This window comes from Penicillium nucicola (assembly GCF_028828085.1).
Source record: "Penicillium nucicola strain IBT 29836 chromosome Unknown utg000010l, whole genome shotgun sequence".
NCBI lineage: Eukaryota > Fungi > Ascomycota > Eurotiomycetes > Eurotiales > Aspergillaceae > Penicillium > Penicillium nucicola.
This window is the reverse complement of record NW_026643134.1, coordinates 5,637,158-5,658,537: the sequence shown is the minus strand read 5'-3', so window position 1 is coordinate 5,658,537 and position 21,380 is coordinate 5,637,158. Positions and strand designations below refer to the sequence as shown.

Below are 21,380 nucleotides of genomic sequence, written 5' to 3'. Positions count from 1 at the left end.
TTTTTGAATACTTTCCGCAAACGCTTTGGCCGCAGAAAGTTAGACATGATAAGGGGGGCGTAGATCGAGACCAATTTTGGACCAAGACGCCACGGAACGGCGGAAACCCTAGTGGAGGAAGGCTGGTGTGCTAGACCAGACAAATTGAGTCTTTTTTTCCCACTCTGAGCGGGGTTCGGGCGGTCCAAGAGGCAAATTGGCGGGCAGATACGGAGATTGAGATGCAGGCGGAGCTCGAGGATTGGAGGTCCCGGACTGAGGGAGACCAATGTGCCCCCGAGTAGTCCAATGGCTCCTTCGAGGCCTTCACATCCTTGCCGTCATCCTCGCCTCCTCTGTCAGGATGCAGAGGGTCCGCCGGAGGGAAGACTCTCCGTGGAAGGCTATAAAATCCCGTCTCTGGTCCGGGGCCCTCTGACTTCTCTTCCTCTTCCTTTCTCATCACTCTCACCTGAGCCCGTCGACAGTCTTGGAATCTTTCTTCACACCTTTGGTTGCTCTGCCTTACCTCCATAGAGGTTCATAGTCTTTCGATACTCTCACTGTCTCCTTGAAAAGATATACTTGCCGTCGTTGCAGTCCAGCATCATGTCCACTTCTCGTCACTACTATCAACCGGCCGCCTATCCCATCCATACGCCTTCCAAGGCACCGGCACCAGCGGGTCTGTATCCAATTTCCAGAGTGCCTGGCTCTCCGCCAAGTCTCTCTGATGCAAGCACCACTGCTGGCAGTCGTTCGTCCGGCGGACTTACTTTCAGCTCCGCTGGCGACTATGACTCCAGCTCTGCGTCGTACTCTGGCGTCGATGTCGTCGATATCTTGAGCGACCGCATGCAGAACGCATTCGATCCAACACCATTGGATAGGGGTCTAGCAAGACAGGCGCAAACGTGAGTAATTCCAGCGCAAAAGCGCCAGATACAGAGTCGTCGATTTCGACAGACATCCCGCGAGGAGCACAAACTCGAGAGATCCACAAACTCCCCAAGAGCCTAAAAGCAATGAGCGAGCATCAAGCTAACAGAAAATTAACTTACCAGCTCGGGCCAATTGAACGCAAAGCAACAAGAACTGCTAGAACTCCAAGCCCTAGCTCAACGACGTCTCAAAGGCGTCCGCGCCAATTTCTCCGAAGGCCTCAAAACAGCCCGAGAAACAAAGCGCGACCTTGAATGGACACAAAAGCGTGTAAGGTGAGCAAGCAAGAAACCCCCTCCCCTCAAAACAGCCCCTTGCCGAACCGATTGACGTGCAAATTCCGCTCCGCTCCGCGACAGGGGCCTCCGCTCCGCCGGAAAATAGAGCTTGGCACGTGCACGTCGATCAGGAGCCGTTGGGCACTGCAGGCAATGCGGGCTGTGCGGCATTAGCGCCGATGAGATGTTCTTCTAGAAGCTGAAGCTGACGAATGCGGCTTTGGGATAGTGCGTTGAAGAGTAAGGCGGAGAAGGCTCATCCTGATGAGTACCGCCGGTCTTCGAAGAAGTATAGCTATGATGGCTACTGAATCGGGCTGGTCCGGCTTGTTTGATGACTGATATGATGGGATAATGGGAAAATTCGGGGTCTTTTGGGATCAGATTGGGATATAAGGTGTTATTTATTTTCGTTTTTGTCTTCCTAGTTGGGTTTGGTGCGTCTATGACGCTGTGTTTCTTTTCTAGGCCCGTGTGTATATTCTGGGAGGGAAGTCGTATGTCTGGGCTTTTAGGGAGGGGATTCTCTGAATGGTATTCGTTTTGACATGATTTCGTCGTATGAGCTCGTAGCTGAGGCATTTAATTGACTGTAGTAGGCTTTGGAGTATGCCCTTGACCCCCTTGTAGAGAGGGAAGCCCCCTGTACGGTATGTTATATAGCTGTACTGGAAGCCTGAGGCCGAGGGTTTAGATGTTTCAGGTGCTTGTAGTTGGTTAGCCCTCCTTTCCCGTTTAGGAACATCCTTTGTTAATCAGCTGAAATTAAAGGACAGGGGCCTTATCTTGTTTTCCTATTAAACCTATTAAAGGGGTTAATATTCTACCTTTCGGTTTCATCGTCAGGACTCATGAGAACTTGAAAGACTACTGACGACCTAAGCATAGATGACTTGAGTGGATGGTGGATGAAAGTCTCAATGATACTGTTTACAAATTCGCTTATAGGTTTCCTTCCAATACTGACTTCCTCTCCTTATATGATTTCATGACAATGGTAACCAAGTAAGCCAGTTGGCGTTCTGATGCCGACGATAGGCATACCTACACCCCTCAATCAGAAAGAAGAAATGCTAGATACGTACGTTGAAAGTAGGTTTTAAAAGTTCAAGCCGATTGGGAACTAATTTTAGTCATTGTTCAAAATAATTAACAGACTCATCTAAAGAACCTCTTTACTGGAAGCTTTGTTCTTCCTCAATGGCTCGGTTGATAACACGAACAAATCGGCCAACCTTATCAGAATCCTGCTTAGCCGTCTCAATGCCCAAGAGGACCTTCTTGATACCGACACTGACGCGTCCATCATCAGCAAGACCACCAATGCTCTCAAGGGCACTTGCGATCTCTTGGGCATCAAATGCACCTGATTGTTCCATAATATATTTCAACTCACCAAAGGAACTAACGTTGGGAACCATGATATCGGAGTTGAACGAATTGTAAATGTCCAGCTGCTTCATCAAGGCACGTTCAGTAGTAGTAGCCAAAACCAACAAGCGGCGCCCGTGGGTGGGCTGCTTCCTCAAGAAGACCATGAGCGCCTGCAGTACGCTATTACTGAAGCGAGGACCGATCGGCACCCAATCGATGATTCGCTCGATGTTGTCGATGACAACAATACTTGTCTGACTCTTATAAGCGCTGTCAAAGATCCGGCTGATGTGCGAGATCTTGGCGGGCTCGCTGAAGCCAACCATGTCCTCTGGGCTGATAAGCTTGATGAAGGGGAAGCCGGAGTCGATGGCAATACGTGCCGCCAGGGCAGTCTTGCCGCTGCTGGTAGGACCGTGAAGCAGAACAGAGAAGAGGGGCGTTGACTCGGCCTGACCGACTTGCTTGACGAATAGTTCGCCTTCGCGTAGGATTTCATTGATAGTCTGAGAGTAGTGCATGATGCCATACTGGATGCGGCTGGACAGTTCTTCCTCAGAGACACCAAAGGCGGGCTTCACTTCGTCAAGTGATTGAAGGAAATCGGCACGGTTGACTTTCATATTCACCACGTCGTCATTGATACTGGCCATGGTACCAACCTTGACATGACGCGAGAATGCAAAGGACGAAGCTGATTTGACCAGACCCGCAATCTCGGCACCAGAAAAGTTCTTGGTCAAGTGAGCAAGCTCGGCCAGATCGACATCGACATCCATGACGTTATTATTCCGCATCTTTTCGGTGTGGATGTTGAGAATCTGGCTTCGACCGTGCTCGTCTGGAAGCGAGATCTCCATGTGCACCTCCAGACGACCAGGACGCAGCAGGGCTTCATCAATCATATCCATTCGGTTGGTCATACCGATCAACAAGATGTTGTTCAACTGGTCAACACCATCCAGCTTAGACAGAAGCTGGTTGACTACACTGTCACCAACACCGGTGCCACCACCAGCTCCACTGCCACGTTGCTTGCAGACGGCATCCAACTCATCAAAGATGATAATGTGAAGACCACTCTCGTCGCCCTTTTCTCTGTACTCCTTTTCGGCATCTGCGAACATCTTTCGAATATTCTCTTCTGACTGACCCACGTACTTGTTCAAGACTTCGGGACCGTTGATAATCTTGGGCTCTCTGGCATTGAGCATCTTTCCGATCTGCCGAGCAATCAGGGTTTTACCTGTGCCAGGAGGTCCATAGAGCAAAAGACCCTTAACGTGCTGAATGCCCAATTTCTCCACCAGACCAGGAGGGAAGATACGAGACGCGAAAGCACGACGGAAGATTGTACTGAACTCTGAGTCCAGACCACCAATGCCCATGTCCTCGAACTTGAAGCCGGGCTGAATGATGGAGTTGGCCGCTGGGCGGCGATTAGAAGCCTTCACATTGATGCCAGTTTGAGCATCCTTGAAGAAGTTAAGTTGAGTATGACGGGTGAGAATACCTCGAGCTGCTGGGTTAGTTTCAACCTCGCCAGAGCTGAGGTCAACCTTCTCGGATGTCAAGTCAACCCGCTGAACGGTCTTCACTTGTAGAAGTAGGGGAATACTCTTATGGTCCATCAAGATTTTCTGACCGGGGGAGAAGAGTTGATTCTCAAAGTTCTACAATGTATTAGCATTTGCTCATGGTATCACCGGAATCGACCTACCTTGATCACGGCCTTTGCCAAATCATCTTGATCATAAGGAGCCTCGACGCGCTTCTTGGTAGATGCGAAGCTGACTTCAATATCCGCAGAGCCCAGATAGGCCTGCCCACCTTGGCTGAACGGATCATATAGCTGCACCTTGATCGCATCTCTCAGTCCAATGTTCGCCCAAGTTCGCTGAGGGTCAGACATGCTCATGAGACCGGGAGGAAATCCATCGAGAGGGCGAGCGGAGAACACGTAGAGATCATTGATGAGGAGGAGGACATCGGCGCCATCTCGTGAAGGTGGGATATCTTGGGGCGAAACCGCGACACTGTAACAGTAAGCCATGGAACATGATGACCGGCAAATATATCACTCACAGATTACCGAAGGTGTAGTTGTCGTTCGGACTCTTGCTTGGTTGAAGAGTCCAAGTCGGACCGGGGCCCCTCTGTCCTGCTGGCATTCTAGATGGCATCTGCTGTGGTCTTCCTGCAGGTGGTGGGCCGCCATATCCCCTTTGATCAACAAACGCATCAGTCATCGGTACATCGTAATCGCGGACAGGAGCTGCAAATCCTGCACTGAACAAAGGTCTGCGATTATTATCATACCGTGGGGGTGCTTGGTTGGGGTTCGAGTAACCCTGTGGGGACGGCTGCCCGGAATCGCCTTTGGAGCCGAATGGGTTCAAATTACCACCGCGATTGAACATGGTGAATCAGTTGCGAGTCGCTAATTAACGAGGTTGAGGGGAGAGTAGCCAAAGCTATTGTAACGCCACTCTGTCGGGAACGAGTAGGCAACGATGTTGATCAGTCAGCCTTGCGACGCGGCAGGCTGAAACTTGGTCGTAAAAGCAGTGTGTTGGCCTTGGATGAGTAGAGAAGCACCAAAGACACAAATATGAAGAAAGGTGAAAGAAGTCAGAAGCTGTAAAGCTGTCCGGGCACTTTGGCCACTCCGGGAACAGCGTCGGCCCGCGGGACGTCATTATCGATAAGGCCTTCTTCCTCTATCTTGCGTGTCAGGGTCCACGTTACCCAGCCAAACATGCCTCTGTAAGTGCCACTTCTTGCTAGCCAAGATACTTCTACTGATTTATGCTCTTCATTCAGCCATTTGCTAGGCAAGAAATCATGGAATGTCTACAACCCCGAGAATGTCGCCCGTGTCCAACGTGATGAGGCGCAGGCGAAAGCTCGCGAAGAGGAGGATGAACGCCTCATGCAGGAGGTCGATGCCGAGCGCAGGATTAAAATTCTTCGTGGTGAAAGTCCGCCCACACCTCCACCGCCACCACCATCCCAGCCCTCATCCGATCCGGCGATCCGACCAGACAGGAAAGCCGGCGATGATACCGGCCACTTTCGGAAGAGGAGGCGCATAGCCGGAGAAGACGATACGGACCGAGATATCCGATATGCTCGAGAGAATGCAGCACATGCTAGTGTGAAGCGTGACGAACTTTTACGTGCGTCTCGAAAGCTGGACAAGACGGCACAAGCACCGATCCTAGATGCCGCGGGCCATATCAACCTGTTCCCGGCTGCAAATGCCAAATCGGAGAAAAATGCAGAGGCTGAAGCTGAAAATGCACGCAAAAAGCGAAGTTATGAAGATCAGTATACCATGCGCTTCTCTAACGCAGCAGGGTTCAAAGAAACAATTGGCCAGAAGCCGTGGTATTCATCCGCTGGACAAGATGCGACAGCCCCTGGGGCTATGTCTGAGAAAAATGTGTGGGGAAATGAGGACCCGAGGCGCCAGGAGAGAGAGCGCGCTCGCATAAATGTGAATGATCCGCTTGCTGCTATGAAGCGTGGTGTCAGACAGCTGAAAGCTACAGAGCAAGAGCGCAAACGATGGAATGACAATAAGCGCAAGGAGATCGAGTCGCTGAAGACCGACGAGACACGCCAGTCTAGGTATAGACGGAAGCGATCAACATCAGCCGACAGTCTTGAAGGGTTCAAACTTGATGGTTCTGTCAAGGCATCTGAAAAAGGAAGAAGCTCCCACAGGCATCACCGCCATCGTCGAGATTCGAGTCGAGACCGAAGCCGAGATCGCTCATCTCGTCGCTCTCACCACCGGTCTTCGTATCACAGCCATCATAATAAGCTTGACGATGTCCGCGAGGCTTCCAGGCATTCAAGGAGATCTGGACCAAGAACCCATTCCTAACGGGCATTCTTCTACACCACCTGACTCAATATGTTATTATGATACCCTTTGATTAAATTTTCAATGCAAATAATGTTGTATTCACTATGCATCTATTCATGCAAATGGTCCTATATATTTTTTTTGGCGTAGAAATCGTCACAAAATTGCTCCACTTTATAGGAGGCTCCAGAGCTGGACGCCCTTCTCAACATCGGAATCCCACTGGACACTGATATCAACACCACGAGCGCCCTTCTCTGTCTTCTCATAGCCAACCTTGCCAGAGATGGTCTGGCCCTTCTTCAGAGGTTGGTTCTTGTGCTTGGCCTGGTCAATGAGACAAATTGTCTGCTGCCAGTGGGTCTCAGTTCCGTGAGGACCAGTGGTGAAGGAGACAACTCCCTTCTTTTGCATTTCCGTGGGAATGGCGTCCTCGGGGAGAACTGACTCGCTGGAGGGCATGAAGAAAATGTCAAACCAGATAGCCCATCCGTCCAATGCGTCGATGTCTTGGTTCAGAGTAACCTGGAATTCCTTCAAGAAGGATAATTCCTCAACAGTGATGGTGTGCAGGGGCAGAGTGTAGAAAGTCTGGGCATCTCCAACAGCAGTGGATGGTTGGTTACTGCGAACAAGAGCCTCATCATAGATCTTGTGAAGCATGCTGTCCATCTTGAAGCCGTAGACGTTGTGCCAGAACGAAATGTGCGAGGCGATAAAGTCGGGGTCAGCAAAGGGAGCAATGCGCAGGGTAGCGTGCGAAGGGGCCATGAGACCACCGGGAACCAGGTAGCGGTCTCGGGCATAGATGACGGAATCAAACATGGCCTCGAAGAGGAGACCGTAGCCCATCCACTCAGAAATGATGATATCGACCTTCTCAACGGGCAGAACAACCTCTTCGATCTTACCACGGATGCAAGTAATCACATCTCCGAGGCCGTTGTCGTGAACAATTTCCTTAGCCCGATCAATGATGTTCGAGTTGTCCACCGCAATGACCTTCTTTGCGCCAGCCTTAGCGCAGAACATGGAAAGAATACCAGTTCCACAGCCAACATCAAGAACAACCTTGTCTTTGAAAACATGCTTGTTCTCGTAGACGAAATCGCGGTAGGAGTCAGTGCGGATACTGTCCTTCAGCATAGATTCGTGGATTGCTATCATAATAAATTAGTACTGGATTGATTAAAAACTGAAGAGAAATTCATACCGTTGTAGGCGTAAGAGACAAAGTAGCCATCTTCGGCCTCCTGATGTCTATCGATAGCGTGGGATGAGGGCTTCGGCGTAGACTCGGCAAGCTTCTGGTCCTCCTTGGACAGCTGATCGTCCATGGACTGCTGCACAGCGAGACGATACTCAGAAAATTGGGTCTGGAGGCGCTCAAGGTTCTCTTGGAGTTCAATAACCTGGCGCTCGGCCTCGGTTCCAGGAGCAGATGCTTCATCCTCCTCCGCGAGATCGTCCAGGCTGTACAAAAGCGCATCGTCCTCCAAAACGGGCTTCAGGTACGCATCGTCTTCGAATTTGGCCTTGGAAGAAACATCGGGGGTGGTGTTTCCCTTCTTAACTTCGGAGCGGACATAGTTGACCAATTTGATATTGTCGAGGAAGTCCAAGTCTAGATGAAAAAAGAAGTTAGCTTCGATTCGATTCATGGAGATAGTACCCCAAGAGAACTCCACGCATACCAAGGTCCTTCTGAATCTTCAGCAAGTCAAAGTTATACTTCTCCTTGCACTCCTTCAACATTGAGCGCGCATCAGAGAAAATTTGTTCGGAAAAGAGCCCGACGACAGGGTTCGACTCCTCATCAGGCTCAACATCTTCCCAGCCCTCCTCATCGCTAGTATCAGAGGAATCCGAGACAGAGTCAGGGATATCCTCGCGAACAGGGAGGTTCACAGCAGCAGAAGACATGACTGTTCAATTGCACAAGATGTGTAGAGTGGAGGGGAGGGGCAGATAGCATTTTGATAGAAAAAAAAACGTTATCAGTGGATGCCTCAGGCACAATCCCCCGTTGCCCCGCCCCGAGTTTGTTTATTGGCAAACCGAATACATCACATTTGCTGCCTCGACCTTCTCCCTTGTATTGTCGCGCTTTCCACATGCTGCCGTGATATCTTCAACGGCTCTCAACTCTCACCCGATCATTCACGCATATACCCTCTTCCTATGGCTTTCTTCTTCAATCGCGGTCGCTCGCGGCAACCCGCTGAGATCGTGCGATCAACGAAGGAGTTACTAGCAAGGATCCATGACTCGCAAAATGCACTCAAAGTTGGTGACCAAACAACTCGTTGTCGGTCCATGGAACATATCGACTAATCAATGAACTAGACTGAAGACGAGCTGGCCAAGCAGCTTGGCCAAATGAAGCTGATGGTGCAAGGAACACAGGGTTTGTCTTATGGACGCCTCAAACTAGGAGTCAATCACTAATATATCAATCTTTAGAGGTCACTACATCACCCGAACAAGTTCACGCACTTGTCCAAGCAACTCTACAAGAAGACCTGCTCTATGATCTATCTCGGAGCATCCATCTACTTCCGTTCGAAGCCAGAAAAGACACACAGACCATATTCTCTCATATCCTTCGCTTCCGACCTGTTGCATATGCAGACGACAAAGATCCTCCGGTGATTTCATATCTTGTCCACCACCGACCGGAAATAATCATTGAACTATGCCGGGGGTACATGCAACCCCAGAGTGCCATGCCATGTGGTGTCATTATCCGAGAGGCGTTAAAGTTCGACGTTATCACCGCCGTGGTGCTGTATGACCAGTCAAGTGAGGGTGAAGCTGCTGTGCGCTTATCGGAATTGAAACCGAACCTACCTCAGAGAGGAGACGGGGTGTTTTGGCGATTCTTTGACTGGATAGACAAGAGCAACTTCGAAGTGAGCGCAGATGCGTTCACAACTTTCCGTGTATGACTTGAACAATGGTTCTGGGTTTTCGGTAGCTAACATCACGTTCTTCAGGAGATTTTGACCCGTCATAAGAGCCTCGTCACTGCATACCTGGCCACCAACTTTGATATTTTCTTCGGTCGATTTAACAACATCCTTGTCCACTCGGACTCGTATGTGACCAAACGACAGAGCATCAAGCTTTTGGGCGAGATCTTATTGGACCGTGCGAACTATAATGTGATGATGGCATATGTGGAGAGTGGTGAAAACCTGAAACTTTGCATGAAATTACTGCGCGATGATCGCAAGATGGTACAGTACGAAGGGTTCCACGTCTTCAAGGTATATCCTCTCTCCAAATTCTATCAACCCTCCATCTAATAATGTTTAGGTCTTCGTGGCAAACCCAACTAAATCACTAGCGGTCCAACGAATTCTGATCAACAACCGTGATCGACTGTTACGATTCCTGCCTAAATTCTTGGAAGACCGAACTGACGACGACCAATTTACGGACGAGAAGAGCTTCCTAGTCCGCCAGATTGAACTATTGCCCAAAGAGCCCGTGGACCGCAGTCGACCTACTCGCGACTCCCCAGCTGGTGCTAACACGACTGCTGTGGCTTGAAGATCGAACTGTAAACTTGGATCGCAATGACGCTTTCATGCCCTTATGACACCCTTTCCCGTGATTATAGTTGGGGCCGGGTTCCCCCCTTGTTTTGATTGCATTGGCTGGCCCAGCCTGTCCCGGAGTTCACGTTCTGTACATTTTGGAGGCGCATAGTTGCAAAAAAAAAAAAGAAATCGAGGATTTTGCTTCAATGGGCGACTTACGTAGACTATGGGGAATGTCTTTGATCCCGCACGTCCATGGGGGTTCTAATCTAAGCACAACTAGCGGGCTCCACTAAACTCCTTGTTCTTTCTGATCCACACGGGTGAAGGTGGGACATGAAACCCCCTTGAACTTATTTTAGAGAGAGAGCAGAAAGAAAAGAGTTGAAGTGTTAGCCGAGGAATGAGAGCACTTTTTGATGTGTTGGACTCAGCGCCAAGACCTCCCCCGAAATACTCCACCTCCCCATATCTCCTGGGCCTCAATTTTAATCTCAACCCTGACGAAATCCTGATGTTGGAGATTCTACCCTTGTCACTCCTTTCTTGGTTAGAGTTTTCTGTTTGATTCAATCCCTTCCATCCTTTGATCTTTTCTCATTGCGCCGCACTCCTTTTGGTCCTTGTTGCGATTCAGTCCATGCGCAAGTCATGCCAGGATAATGGTTAATGAGCTGTCTACATCGTTCGCCGACCGGTCGGGGCCCCGTTCGTCGATTCGTGCCGTGCCCTTCGAAAATACCGTCCCTGTTGACGCCCCTCTTGCAATTCGGTCGGTCTCGTTACCTACGCCAGATGCGCCACTAGCTCCCAATGGCCGATCGTTAAGCACAAGCGCTACCTCGACTGGTCCCGGTGACAATTCTTCCTCTGCATACGCATCACTGCACGAAATCAAGCATGACTCGCGTCTTGCGCCATCCACGCCAACCGGCGATGGAAGCCGAACAATTCGATCGGAGGGCCCCCCCTCGTTGCGCAGTGTGCCCAGCATTCTTGCAGATGAGCCAAACGCTCGTCCAAGCTCGCGACCAGGCTCACGGCCAGGTTCGCGTCCAGGCTCTCGGTGGTCGGAGCGCAAATGGGGTGGTTTGAGGAAACGTTCGGCGGAGATGGACAGGCAATTTTGCTCGGATTCGCCTCCGCCTGTACCTCGAATCGAACGTCCCTTTTCTGGTATTCCCCTCGAGATACCGACGGCTGACTTGGATGGATTGAATAAACCCATGAATTTTTCTACTCGCGGAAGCTTGATCAAGAGCAATGCAAACCGCCCCCGCCCGAAACCGTCCACGGAGAAGCTCGAGGCACACCCTGAACAAGTGCCAGACTTCACTCCTCAGAAGGCAGACGAAAAACCCGAGTTACATTCCGAGAAGCAGGCCGAGAAGCAGGCCGAGAAGCAGGCCGAGAAGCAGGCCGAGAAGCAGCCGGAACAAATCTCGGAAGACTCAACTCCTGAGTTGACCCCTTCCCCTTCCTTTACTCCAAGTCGAACGGAAGGTGAGAATGGAACGCCGAAAGCAGTTCCGCGACGTACTCAACCGCAAGGAACCCTTCGCCCAAGACAGCTAAGTCTTCCAAGTAGGGTCATTTCAGCGGACGAAGACATGCTGTCACGGCGAGTTCGACTCATGTACGAAAGGGGTGACGATAACGTCACAGACTCTGAAGTTGCGAAAGCAATGGCCTGCGATAATGGTGTTTTGTGGGAAGAGGGTGCCGCCACAGACTCCGAAGCCCCTGGCCCTCAACAAGCTGAACCTGAAACAAAGCCCCGAGCCTCAGCTGAAGTCGAGCGCAAGCGAATTAAGAGGGAGACACAAGAGCTAGCAGGAGGTGCTGAGTATTGGCATGATGTTAAAGCCGGAGAAGTCGATCGTTATGGCTTCATTCGGCCTCCAACAACTGCCAATGGCTCGGAGATCAACCCGCTACAGCGAGTCACCACGAGTCTTCTTCTGGCTTCTGAGACACCGAGACGGAAACGTTCCATTCGTCCCCCCTACTGCTTCCGCTGGCAACCGTTCCTTCCATGGTCGTTCTCCAACCCGCCAAAGCTCCATGGCTGGCCGGCCATCGTCGTCGCAAAGTAATTTCAGTGCGCCATTGCGCCGCTCGACGTCTCGTTTACGTACTGCGACCAATCGTCTTCCTCACAATCGAGACCGTAAGGCCAAGGATGAGGCTGCTGACATGCTTACTCTGCCCACCGAGTTCGCTGCTGACCCGAGAGAAGACACTGCGATTTCTCGCGCAATGCGCAAGAAGGAATGGCAGCGCGAGGACAAGTGGACGAAGATGGCCAAGCCAACTCGGAAGACCAAAGACGGCGGTGGCATGACCTTTGAGTTTGATACACATAGTTCCAAGTTGATTGAGCGGACATGGAAGGGCATTCCAGACAGATGGCGATCCACAGCCTGGTACTCATTCCTCGAGGCCAGTGCTAGACGTCACGCAGACAGTCCTTCTGAACAAGAGCTCGTCGATGCTTTCCATGAGTTTCAGTACGTCTCGTCGCCTGATGATGTTCAGATCGACATCGATGTGCCGAGAACCATCTCAAGTCACATCATGTTCCGGAGACGGTATAGAGGTGGCCAGAGACTATTGTTCCGTGTACTCCATGCTATGTCGCTATATTTCCCTGACACGGGCTATGTGCAGGGCATGGCAGCTCTCGCAGCTACCCTACTTGCATACTATGACGAAGAACACGCTTTCATCATGCTGGCAAGACTATGGAAGCTACGGGGCCTGGAGGAGTTATACAAGTCCGGCTTTGCTGGTTTGATGGAAGCCTTGGCTGACTTTGAACGAGAGTGGTTGGCCGGTGGTGAAGTGGCCAGCAAACTAGTAAGCTGAATTACCCAACCCATGTACTGCACGTTTGCTAACAACATTTCTTTCCAGAATGAAGTTGGAATTCCACCCACGGCCTATGGCACTCGTTGGTACCTCACCTTATTCAACTACTCAATCCCCTTCCCGGCCCAACTCCGGGTATGGGATGTCTTCATGCTCCTTGGGGATGCCGAAGATACTCGGTCAGGAGCTTCGGGGAAGAATGACGACTCTTCTGCTGACAACCCACGAACATTCGGCCAAGGGCTTGATGTTCTACACGCTTCGTCTGCTGCTCTTATCGATGGTATGCGTGATATCATCCTTGAGTCCGACTTTGAAAACATCATGAAAGTTTTGACTAGCTGGGTGCCCATCAAAGACGTCGAAATGTTCATGCGTGTGGCCAAAGCGGAGTGGAAGGTTCATCGCCGCCGCAAGACCTAATTTCTTTGGTCAAAACTTTGGAGCCCTTTTCCATTTTGACTAACTCATACCCTTTCCCTAATTCTGATCCAATGGGTGCCTATACCCTAATGATTGCAATTTGCACCCTGTGGTCAGCCCCTAATGTCTTCAATTCATTATACCCCTTACCACCCAAGTGGGAAGAGTATGTATACATACCCTCTTCCTCTTCCTGTTTGGACCTCTTTGTTCTTCGCACGTCCCACATACCTTACCCTAATTCCTTCTTTACACCATGGATACTAATACTTCATGACTGCCGTTTTCCTGTCCGGTTTTCCCAGACAATACTTGTCTTTATGCCTCTTCTCACTCTCTTTTGGCTTTCTTTTCCCTTTTGTTCCTGTCTTCTACGACTTTGTACATTTATTTGGCGATAAGCTTCGGGGAGCATCACCAGTCTATTGTCTGCTGTTGGTCTCACGCCGGCCGTGCATAATGTGAGCGCCTGCTGTGAACCACAGCCACGCCATTGACGTATTGACGTGAAGTAATCCCCATATACCCGGAAGCAAGAACGCAATTTTATTTGATACCCAAATCAATAATCTCAGAACATTGGAATGTTTACAAAAACAATAATAGTCTGTCAAAGGCCTTCCCAAGAACACTTTTATTGCAAATAGGCTACCGTATGACCAACCCTAGCCGAGAAGCCCCTTGCCACTTTTGGCGCCCAAATTACCCTTGTCGACATAATTCTCCTTCAGCCAATCCTTGGCCGTAGGGTCCAACCCGCGCTGCTGAACATAAATGACTTCAATATTGTAAACAGTATCCAAGCCAACAGTATCCATCATCTGACACGGTCCCTTGGTAGCCTTGAACCAACCCTTAAACATTTCATCAATGGTCTGACCATCACTTACACCCTCCGCCAGCACCAACAACACTTCTCGCTTGATAGAAGCCCAAATTCGATTGAACACCAGCCCAGTTGAATCAACCTTAGCATGAACCGGCTGGAAGCCCGCACTAGCAGCCTTGTCCATTAAAAACGGAAAGATATCCGGATCGGTATGTCCACACGACATGACCTCGTAGTAAATCTGCTCCGGGGGCATGTAGTAATGACCATTGCAGATGCGGTAATTCTTCTCCGTATTCACGATCATCTGGCTCGTCTTCAACGACGACGAGTTACTCGCGATCACACAGTCCGGCGGAGCGAGCTTGTCAATCTGCGCCAGAACCTCGATCTTCATCTCCAGCTTCTCGGGAACGGCCTCAACGACCATCCATGCGTTTTTGGCGGCTTCCTGCAGTGACGCGGTGACTTGCACCTCGCTTGGTTTTGTGCCTAGCTTGGCTGCTTGTGCGCCTTTGTTTTTGTTGATGTAGTCGAGTGCGCCGTCGGAGCTGGTTTCTGATTTCTCGCATAGGATTACCGAGAATCCAGCGGCTGCCCACATCATGCAGATTCGTCGGCCCATCACACCGGCACCGATCACGGCGATGGGACGGGTGCTGGTATCTGGTTTGATCCACGGGGTTGAGGGCATGGTGGCTTTGTTTTGAGGGGGGTGGGCAGTTCTGGGGGATGAGAGAACTTCAGGTCTTGTGGAATAGATAGGCTAAGTGATGTGTGTTGGGCCATTGAATTGTTCGGGGTTGTTACTTATGATGTTATGATGTTATGATGATCTGGCGCCGGATTGTTCCCGGCGATGATCTAACTGATGGCGGATGTCTTTGCCGGGTGGCTGAAGGTTGGCTGGAATCAGTTGAATAGAAGGCATTTTATCAAGGGAATCAGTAGCAAATAAGAGCTCAAGGGGTTATCGACTATTCCAGAACTCAGGGTCTGGAGTGGATGTATACCTTCAAACGTAACCCATATAGCATAATTTATACGAGGGCTCATAGGTTCAAACGACAAGAGAGTCACACTTACTACCAAGTTCGGAAATAGACATCTCTGCAGTGTGAATTCTACGCAACTATCCAAGGAAACACGCCACTAGAATGAGTGAAAAGCATACCCCTCATGCCAAGTGCTGATCTTCTCTACTTTGTCCGGGGTAGGCCAGACGCTGTTGGAGAAAGTATAAATGGCGGAATGATGTCCGGTCTGAGGGTTTTCTTGAGTTCTTAGCTGAGAATCTTGCCAGAAGTGCAGGTTGAGTTCTTTCTCTGTCTTCTATCTTGAGCTTCCTGACTTTCCCTTCCTCGCTCTCGACCCCATTGATTCTAGTTCTTTGCTAAGAACTGGTTTTATCCATTGTTCAGGATGATAGAATCAAGCGGCACCCCCGAGAAACCCGCCCTGCATGAGGTCGAGAATGCAGTCCCTCCCCCGCCCAATAGCACCGATCTCAAGCACAAAGAGCAAATCGCAGATGCCGAATCAGGCAGCCTCGGTCCAGTCGTATTTGAGGGCGTGAATGAGAACGCAGTCCTCCGGAAGATGGACCTTCGTTTGATCCCAATGCTAAGCGCCTTGTATCTCCTTGCCTTTCTGGACCGAGGTAACATCGGAAATGCAAAGATTGAGGGGTTGGTAGAAGATCTCAATATGACTGGACCACAGTACAACTGGACTTGTATGCGTCTTTTTTTTGGATCAGCTCATTGGGATCGTGTTGACCATTGTTTGCTATAGTGACTGTCTTCTTCTTCACCTACGCTGCTTTTGAGCTGCCGAGCAACCTTCTTTTGAAGAAGTTAAAACCTTCGAGATGGTTGCCCTTTATCATGGTTGCATGGGGAATTTGCATGGTGAGCACTTGAACATCAAGGGTTGTGAATGGCAAAGCATGCTAATGAGGACTATCTTGCATACAGACCTTAATGGGGGTTGTCAAAGGCTACGGAGGATTACTGGCTACTCGTATTTTCTTGGGGGTTGCAGGTAAATTGATAACAGACATTCGAGGAGCATTCTCAAGGGTTCAAACTAAGTGCTGTTACAAATATAGAAGCCGGTCTTTACCCCGGTGTGGCATACTATATCACCCTCTGGTATCCTCGCCACCGAGCACAATTCAGACAAGCACTCTTTTTCAGCGCTGCAAGTGTTGCGGGGGCATTTTCTGGGCTTTTGGCGTACGGTATCTCGGTATGGCGTTCCTCTTATTATTCAAGTTTATCATATTGAACTGTCTTGATATTTCTAGAAAATGGACGGTGTGGGTGGATATGCCGGCTGGAGATGGATCTTCATCCTCGAAGGCCTTTTGACTATCGTTGTCGCATTGGTCGCCCCCTTTGCAATTCATGACTCCCCGGAGACAGCCACTTTCCTGACTGAGGAGGAGCGTCGTTTTGTTATCCACAGCTTGCGGATTCAAAGTTCGGTGGATTCCCACGAGACGGTTCGGCAGAGTGAGAAATTTCACATTCGCTATGTGATTGACGCACTGAGTGATTGGCAGATCTGGTTGGGCATCCTAAGTAAGTCTGGTCGTCTTTTTTTTTGTCTTTCTTTTCTAACTTAGAGACAGTGTACTGGGGCATAACTTGTCCTCTATACGGAATATCTCTGTTCCTTCCTTCTATTATCAAGGATCTAGGGTACAAGTCATCTACTGCTCAACTTCTCACTGTAAGTGACACGAAGCTATGTTCTGCCCCTGTGTGTTAATAATTCCGCTGCAGGTGCCAATTTATATTACTGCTGCAGTTATAGCAGTTGTCGCGGCATGGTTCTCAGACAGACGAAAGCAGAGATCGCCAGTTATATTGTTCTACATGGCCATGATTGCTGCTGGCTTTATTATCGTTCTCGCATCTACAGGGCGTGGCGTTCCAGGTGTTGTCTACTTTGGTGTCTTTGTGGCAGTCATCGGTAAGTACATTCATTTTGCAGGGAGTGTCATTCGGGTATACACCAGCTAACAAAGTGACTGAAAGGTATCTATCCTGCCTTCCCCGGAAACGTTACCTGGTTAAGTGTCAACATGGCGGGTGACTACAAACGGGCTGCGGGCATGGCTATTCATATTGGAGTCGGCAATCTCGCCGGAGGTAACTATTTATATGTTGCTTGAATGTCTGATTGTGCTAACATAGTTAAAATAGCAATGTCGTCGAACTTCTACCGTTCCCAGGACGCACCTAAATATATTCTCGGTCACGCGCTCGAGCTTGCCTTTGTTGTAGTTGGCATGCTGGCAGTGGTTGCTCTGCGCTTGTCTTATCAACGCATTAACAGCAAGCGAGATGCTATGGATCCGTCTGAATATCCTGAGGATCCAGACTCTCTGGGCGACCGATCTCCTCTTTTCAGGTATATGCTTTAGATGGGTGGCATGGGCTATACGAACATTTAAAAAATGGATTACACGGCTTAGAACAAGGTTTTTGGGGGGGGTTTTGCAAGGAATGACTTGGCTTTATGTTGGGATGGAAATAAGTCCTGATCAATGATAAAAGTCAAAGTGACAATTTCCTGGTCCTTTTTGGGCAATGATAACATGAACGTATAAATTGATATAACGGTGATACATGGAATAGGGGTATGCGGTTATAATACACCTTAAGCCTAAAGTACCTAGGTATAAGCTGTATGGAGTAAACTATGAGGTAAGGGCTACTACCCAGATTTTTCTTGTCCTACCTTACACTAGAAAACACATAATTATTACAAGCTTCGCGATCAATATGACTTATATGTGGAGCCACTTTTTGCATACCTACTAATACAGAGGGTTGATATTGATGCAACAAGTCCAACAGTCTGGAGTATCAGCAGGTGAGCTGCACCCAAAAGTGATGACCCCAAAATCTCTATGGGTATACCACTCAAGAAGCGGGCTATGGAAACTGATCGAATTACAGGCCGTCGCTTGTGTTCCGTTCTATGCAAAATTAGTAAATTGCGAGATGATTTCGAGGAATACTCGTTGAAAAGTAGGGTGAAGACATATATACCGGCGCTGCATCCCCGCAAACAAGTGCAGCGGGAAGACATCCCTGGGTACAAAGCTTATAAGCTGTGTCTGAGGGAACATATTCAAACTCTGGCATGATCAAGCCGAGTAAGGTATTGTTGGTAGGTAGGGCTTGGACCTGCATGCAGAGCAAGGCCACAATGGCAGGGCAGATTGTGAAATGCATTAGATGGAGAGTGGAGCTATCAAGTTATATGACAGTGAGGTGTAGTTTGCTTGCGAGTTCCGGAACAAAATAAGGTGGTTGCAGTATTGGGGCTTCTTTTATATATTCGAGTCAATCCTTTTAGGTTGGCGTTGTACTACTGGGGTATGTCTGTTCAACACCAGAATGTGCCAGACTTGTTGGTGTGAAACCAGCAGAGTGCTTGAATTGGAGCCGAATGAGCTTGAAAAGACAATTTGAATGAATATTCTGGTCATAAATTTATCTGCTGAGTAAGTTCAGTGTTCAAACAGGTCATAAGTTATAGGCTGAGCTCGAGATCCGCGACAAAAATTAACATCTGGCAATAAAATGCCAAGAACTTCTACTCAAACTTGGATAAAATCTCTGCCCAGAATATACTGATGAGTTACCTCACAAAGTGGTATGAGATATTGTCAAGCCACTGAGCTCGAATTGGAGGGTATCAGAACCCGATATACTTGCTCCTGGGGCCAGTGTGCAGCCTGGGGTGTAAGTAATTGGCTGTCTCCATACTTGCATACCCTGAGCTCTCAGCATACACTCGATTCTCATCAATCATATCATTCCCATGACCGAGACAGTCTAAACCTTCTCAAATAGAAACCCTCAGTCCCTTTCAAAAGCAACATTCTAAGCCAAGAATTACTGTCCTTCTCTTCTTGCTTGTGGACTTGAGTAGATGTTAATGTAGTCCACGTTATGCACATTAGATATCTGGAGACCCTTTCTTCCTGGATCAAAGTGCATTATAACAAGTGCATATCAAAGCCGAGATGTTGCATACGTTGCCTTTTGGGGATGCCCAGTTCAAGACCTCCTTATAACCATCTCCATTCATATATTCATACCCCTGGATGAATCCACTAAGCGGATTTCAATTAAATCCGAACATTGCCATACGCTGGAGCCTTAGTTCGCTTGACCGAGACCACTAATGCCTGTTAGTGTCTGCCTAAAAGAATTCGGAGTCGGATCTAGGTTGGAAAACGTTGAATGATCGCAGCGAAAGGATATAATTATTTGATCGACAGTTATCCACTTTCATTCATACATGCACGCACATAATCAGCTCAGATTTGCTTCCGTTTCAACTATTTTGTTTGTTGTTCCGCCTTTGACCGCCCTAGCTAAGCCGCGTGCGCACCTTGCCGACCTGACACCTCCGACATCTCTGAATCCGCATCTCTCTATTCTCAAATCCAAGGTCACTTGAGATTTATCTTTCCATCATGACGCTGGCCGAGGAATTCCGTTCGCGCAACTTCAGTAAGTACCCGGTGTGTTCCGCCTGCAGATCATCCGCGCTAACGTTCTTCTCCAGGCATCTACGGACAATGGTTAGTCTACCGCGTCGCATTCCTTCCCCTCTGATGGCTGTTGAGCTTGAGGACTGTCGCAGGGGAGCATAATGGTTGAGGCATTGACCGCTGCCTGCCGCTTCATTTGAAGCTCTTCATACCCTGGAGATCAGTTTCGCATACAAAGGGATGACTCTAACGATATATCCAGGACGGGTGTGGTGTGCATTGTCCTTTGCTTCGCACTTGGTCTTGCCAATTGTTTCCACCTAGGACTTCGCCTCATCTTTAGTATCATTTGCCTGTGAGTTACCGTTGCCGTTCCCGTTGCCCGCCTTCCCCGCAAAATCATCAGTATCTTACCCAAACAGTGCTTCGTCATTCGTCCTCGTCTTCGTTGAAGTACCCTTCCTCCTCCGAATCTGTCCCACCTCTTCCAAGTTCGATGCCTTTGTCCGCCGCTTCACAACAAACTGGATGCGCGCCATCATGTACGGCATCCTCAGTGGTATCCAATTCGCCAGTATCGCCGTCGGCACATCCAGCCTAATCGCCGCCGCTGTGGTTCTCCTCATCGCAGCTCTCTTCTACGGCCTGGCCGGTCTGAAGAACCAGGAGTTTGTTGGCAGCAAGACTTTGGGAGGCCAGGGTGTTGCGCAGATGATTGTCTAAAACCGATACCACGACGCTGATCCGGGCTGTTCTTTACTTTCCTCCATTCCAGCCAGATACTGGTGTTTTAATGATGGATGGAGTGATGATATGAGATACTCGATGCAGACGCCGGAGGATAAAATGCCACTCAGGCAACTGGCATAGGAACGCGCTATGAATTCGTTTGGTGTTTTTCAACCATCCTGTACTTGTATGTCTTGGTCTGTTTCGAGAGGACCCTGAGCATGTCTTTGTTTTGTTTTGTTTCCCCCCCCCAATACCGATGAGCGTTTCTCCCGCGGATATATTCTTAGTTTCCCTCGTTTTGTGGATTGAGTCCAGACTAGATGTTATGATCGCTGGTTTAAAGGTGCATACATTGAACTTTTGGCTTGACCCACTTACTTGGGCCAGAATTTGTGCAGCTCATTACCTTACGATGCCTAGACGGCGTGAACAATAGTCTACATACATGGGTCTCGATCTCGACACGTGGGGTGACAAGGCGGCAACTGCCTAAACCTGATAAGACACCACCAGTAGGGAGCATCGAAATACTTAATACATACCCCTGCAAATGTCCACCACGAGGCCTTTTTCTTAGATAGATCTCACTCCCAGAAGCCCACATACCCGAGCTGACAACCTTGGGGCTTGGCACTTCCAAGGTTGCCCCCGCAGACAAGTCGCCAAATAGAAACCAAACAGGAACGCAAATGGTTGGTCTAATGGTTGGAAGAACCTTGGAATAGTTGGTCATATGTATTACCCCGCAAATCCTCCTAGGCTCAGTGATCACCCCAGAGATGAGACCTGTATAGACTCCTGGAGCTGGATTGAACCAGACGAGCATGAACAGTCGCCGTTACAGAAGCAAGGAAGGAAATCTGATATCAACCTCGACAAAGTATAGAAAAACGATGATGCAATGCGGAGAGCACCAACTCACCGCCTCGGATCTAACAGCCAATCCCACGACGGTGAAATAATCGTCTTATCAGGTGCAAAGTCTAGACTGGTTTTGGTATTTCAAGGGGAA

General features: G+C 49.3%; 9 protein-coding genes across 9 annotated transcripts; 6 read left to right on the top strand and 3 right to left on the bottom strand.

Annotated features, from left to right (window-relative positions):
* Positions 1-588: 588 nt before the first annotated feature.
* N7511_010714 (KxDL motif-containing protein) lies at positions 589-1,510 on the top strand (the record flags this gene model as incomplete). The annotated part of the gene is made up of 3 exons (XM_057133091.1): positions 589-893; positions 1,044-1,196; positions 1,429-1,510. The coding sequence occupies 3 exons, from the start codon at positions 589-591 to the stop codon at positions 1,508-1,510; spliced, it is 540 nt and encodes a 179-aa protein (XP_056981079.1).
* An 864-nt stretch (positions 1,511-2,374) lies between these two features.
* Positions 2,375-4,993, bottom strand: N7511_010713 (AAA family ATPase SEC18; the record flags this gene model as incomplete). Its single annotated transcript, XM_057133090.1, has 3 exons — positions 2,375-4,246; positions 4,294-4,609; positions 4,659-4,993. 3 exons carry the CDS (start codon positions 4,991-4,993, stop codon positions 2,375-2,377), a joined length of 2,523 nt encoding a protein of 840 aa, XP_056981078.1.
* A 338-nt stretch (positions 4,994-5,331) lies between these two features.
* N7511_010712 (uncharacterized protein) lies at positions 5,332-6,517 on the top strand (the record flags this gene model as incomplete). Its single annotated transcript, XM_057133089.1, has 3 exons — positions 5,332-5,339; positions 5,397-6,206; positions 6,274-6,517. 3 exons carry the CDS (start codon positions 5,332-5,334, stop codon positions 6,515-6,517), a joined length of 1,062 nt encoding a protein of 353 aa, XP_056981077.1.
* Positions 6,518-6,621: 104 nt separating this feature from the next.
* N7511_010711 (protein arginine methyltransferase RmtB) lies at positions 6,622-8,370 on the bottom strand (the record flags this gene model as incomplete). The annotated part of the gene is made up of 3 exons (XM_057133088.1): positions 6,622-7,607; positions 7,661-8,071; positions 8,142-8,370. The coding sequence occupies 3 exons, from the start codon at positions 8,368-8,370 to the stop codon at positions 6,622-6,624; spliced, it is 1,626 nt and encodes a 541-aa protein (XP_056981076.1).
* Positions 8,371-8,628: 258 nt separating this feature from the next.
* On the top strand, positions 8,629-10,002 carry N7511_010710 (Mo25 family protein; the record flags this gene model as incomplete). Its single annotated transcript, XM_057133087.1, has 5 exons — positions 8,629-8,733; positions 8,794-8,854; positions 8,911-9,389; positions 9,444-9,716; positions 9,766-10,002. 5 exons carry the CDS (start codon positions 8,629-8,631, stop codon positions 10,000-10,002), a joined length of 1,155 nt encoding a protein of 384 aa, XP_056981075.1.
* A 652-nt stretch (positions 10,003-10,654) lies between these two features.
* On the top strand, positions 10,655-13,286 carry N7511_010709 (putative TBC domain protein; the record flags this gene model as incomplete). The annotated part of the gene is given in 3 exon segments (XM_057133086.1): positions 10,655-12,084; positions 12,095-12,851; positions 12,909-13,286. The coding sequence occupies 3 exon segments, from the start codon at positions 10,655-10,657 to the stop codon at positions 13,284-13,286; spliced, it is 2,565 nt and encodes an 854-aa protein (XP_056981074.1).
* Positions 13,287-13,951: 665 nt separating this feature from the next.
* Positions 13,952-14,809, bottom strand: N7511_010708 (3-hydroxyacyl-CoA dehydrogenase family protein; the record flags this gene model as incomplete). Its single annotated transcript, XM_057133085.1, has 1 exon — positions 13,952-14,809. The coding sequence occupies one exon, from the start codon at positions 14,807-14,809 to the stop codon at positions 13,952-13,954; it is 858 nt and encodes a 285-aa protein (XP_056981073.1).
* Positions 14,810-15,537: 728 nt separating this feature from the next.
* N7511_010707 (allantoate permease family MFS transporter) lies at positions 15,538-17,548 on the top strand (the record flags this gene model as incomplete). Its single annotated transcript, XM_057133084.1, has 9 exons — positions 15,538-15,850; positions 15,910-16,025; positions 16,092-16,158; positions 16,226-16,365; positions 16,424-16,700; positions 16,751-16,851; positions 16,905-17,094; positions 17,160-17,273; positions 17,328-17,548. The coding sequence occupies 9 exons, from the start codon at positions 15,538-15,540 to the stop codon at positions 17,546-17,548; spliced, it is 1,539 nt and encodes a 512-aa protein (XP_056981072.1).
* Positions 17,549-19,618: 2,070 nt separating this feature from the next.
* N7511_010706 (Tvp18 family protein) lies at positions 19,619-20,359 on the top strand (the record flags this gene model as incomplete). Its single annotated transcript, XM_057133083.1, has 4 exons — positions 19,619-19,655; positions 19,711-19,726; positions 19,899-19,991; positions 20,059-20,359. 4 exons carry the CDS (start codon positions 19,619-19,621, stop codon positions 20,357-20,359), a joined length of 447 nt encoding a protein of 148 aa, XP_056981071.1.
* Between the last annotated feature and the right edge of the window lie 1,021 nt (positions 20,360-21,380).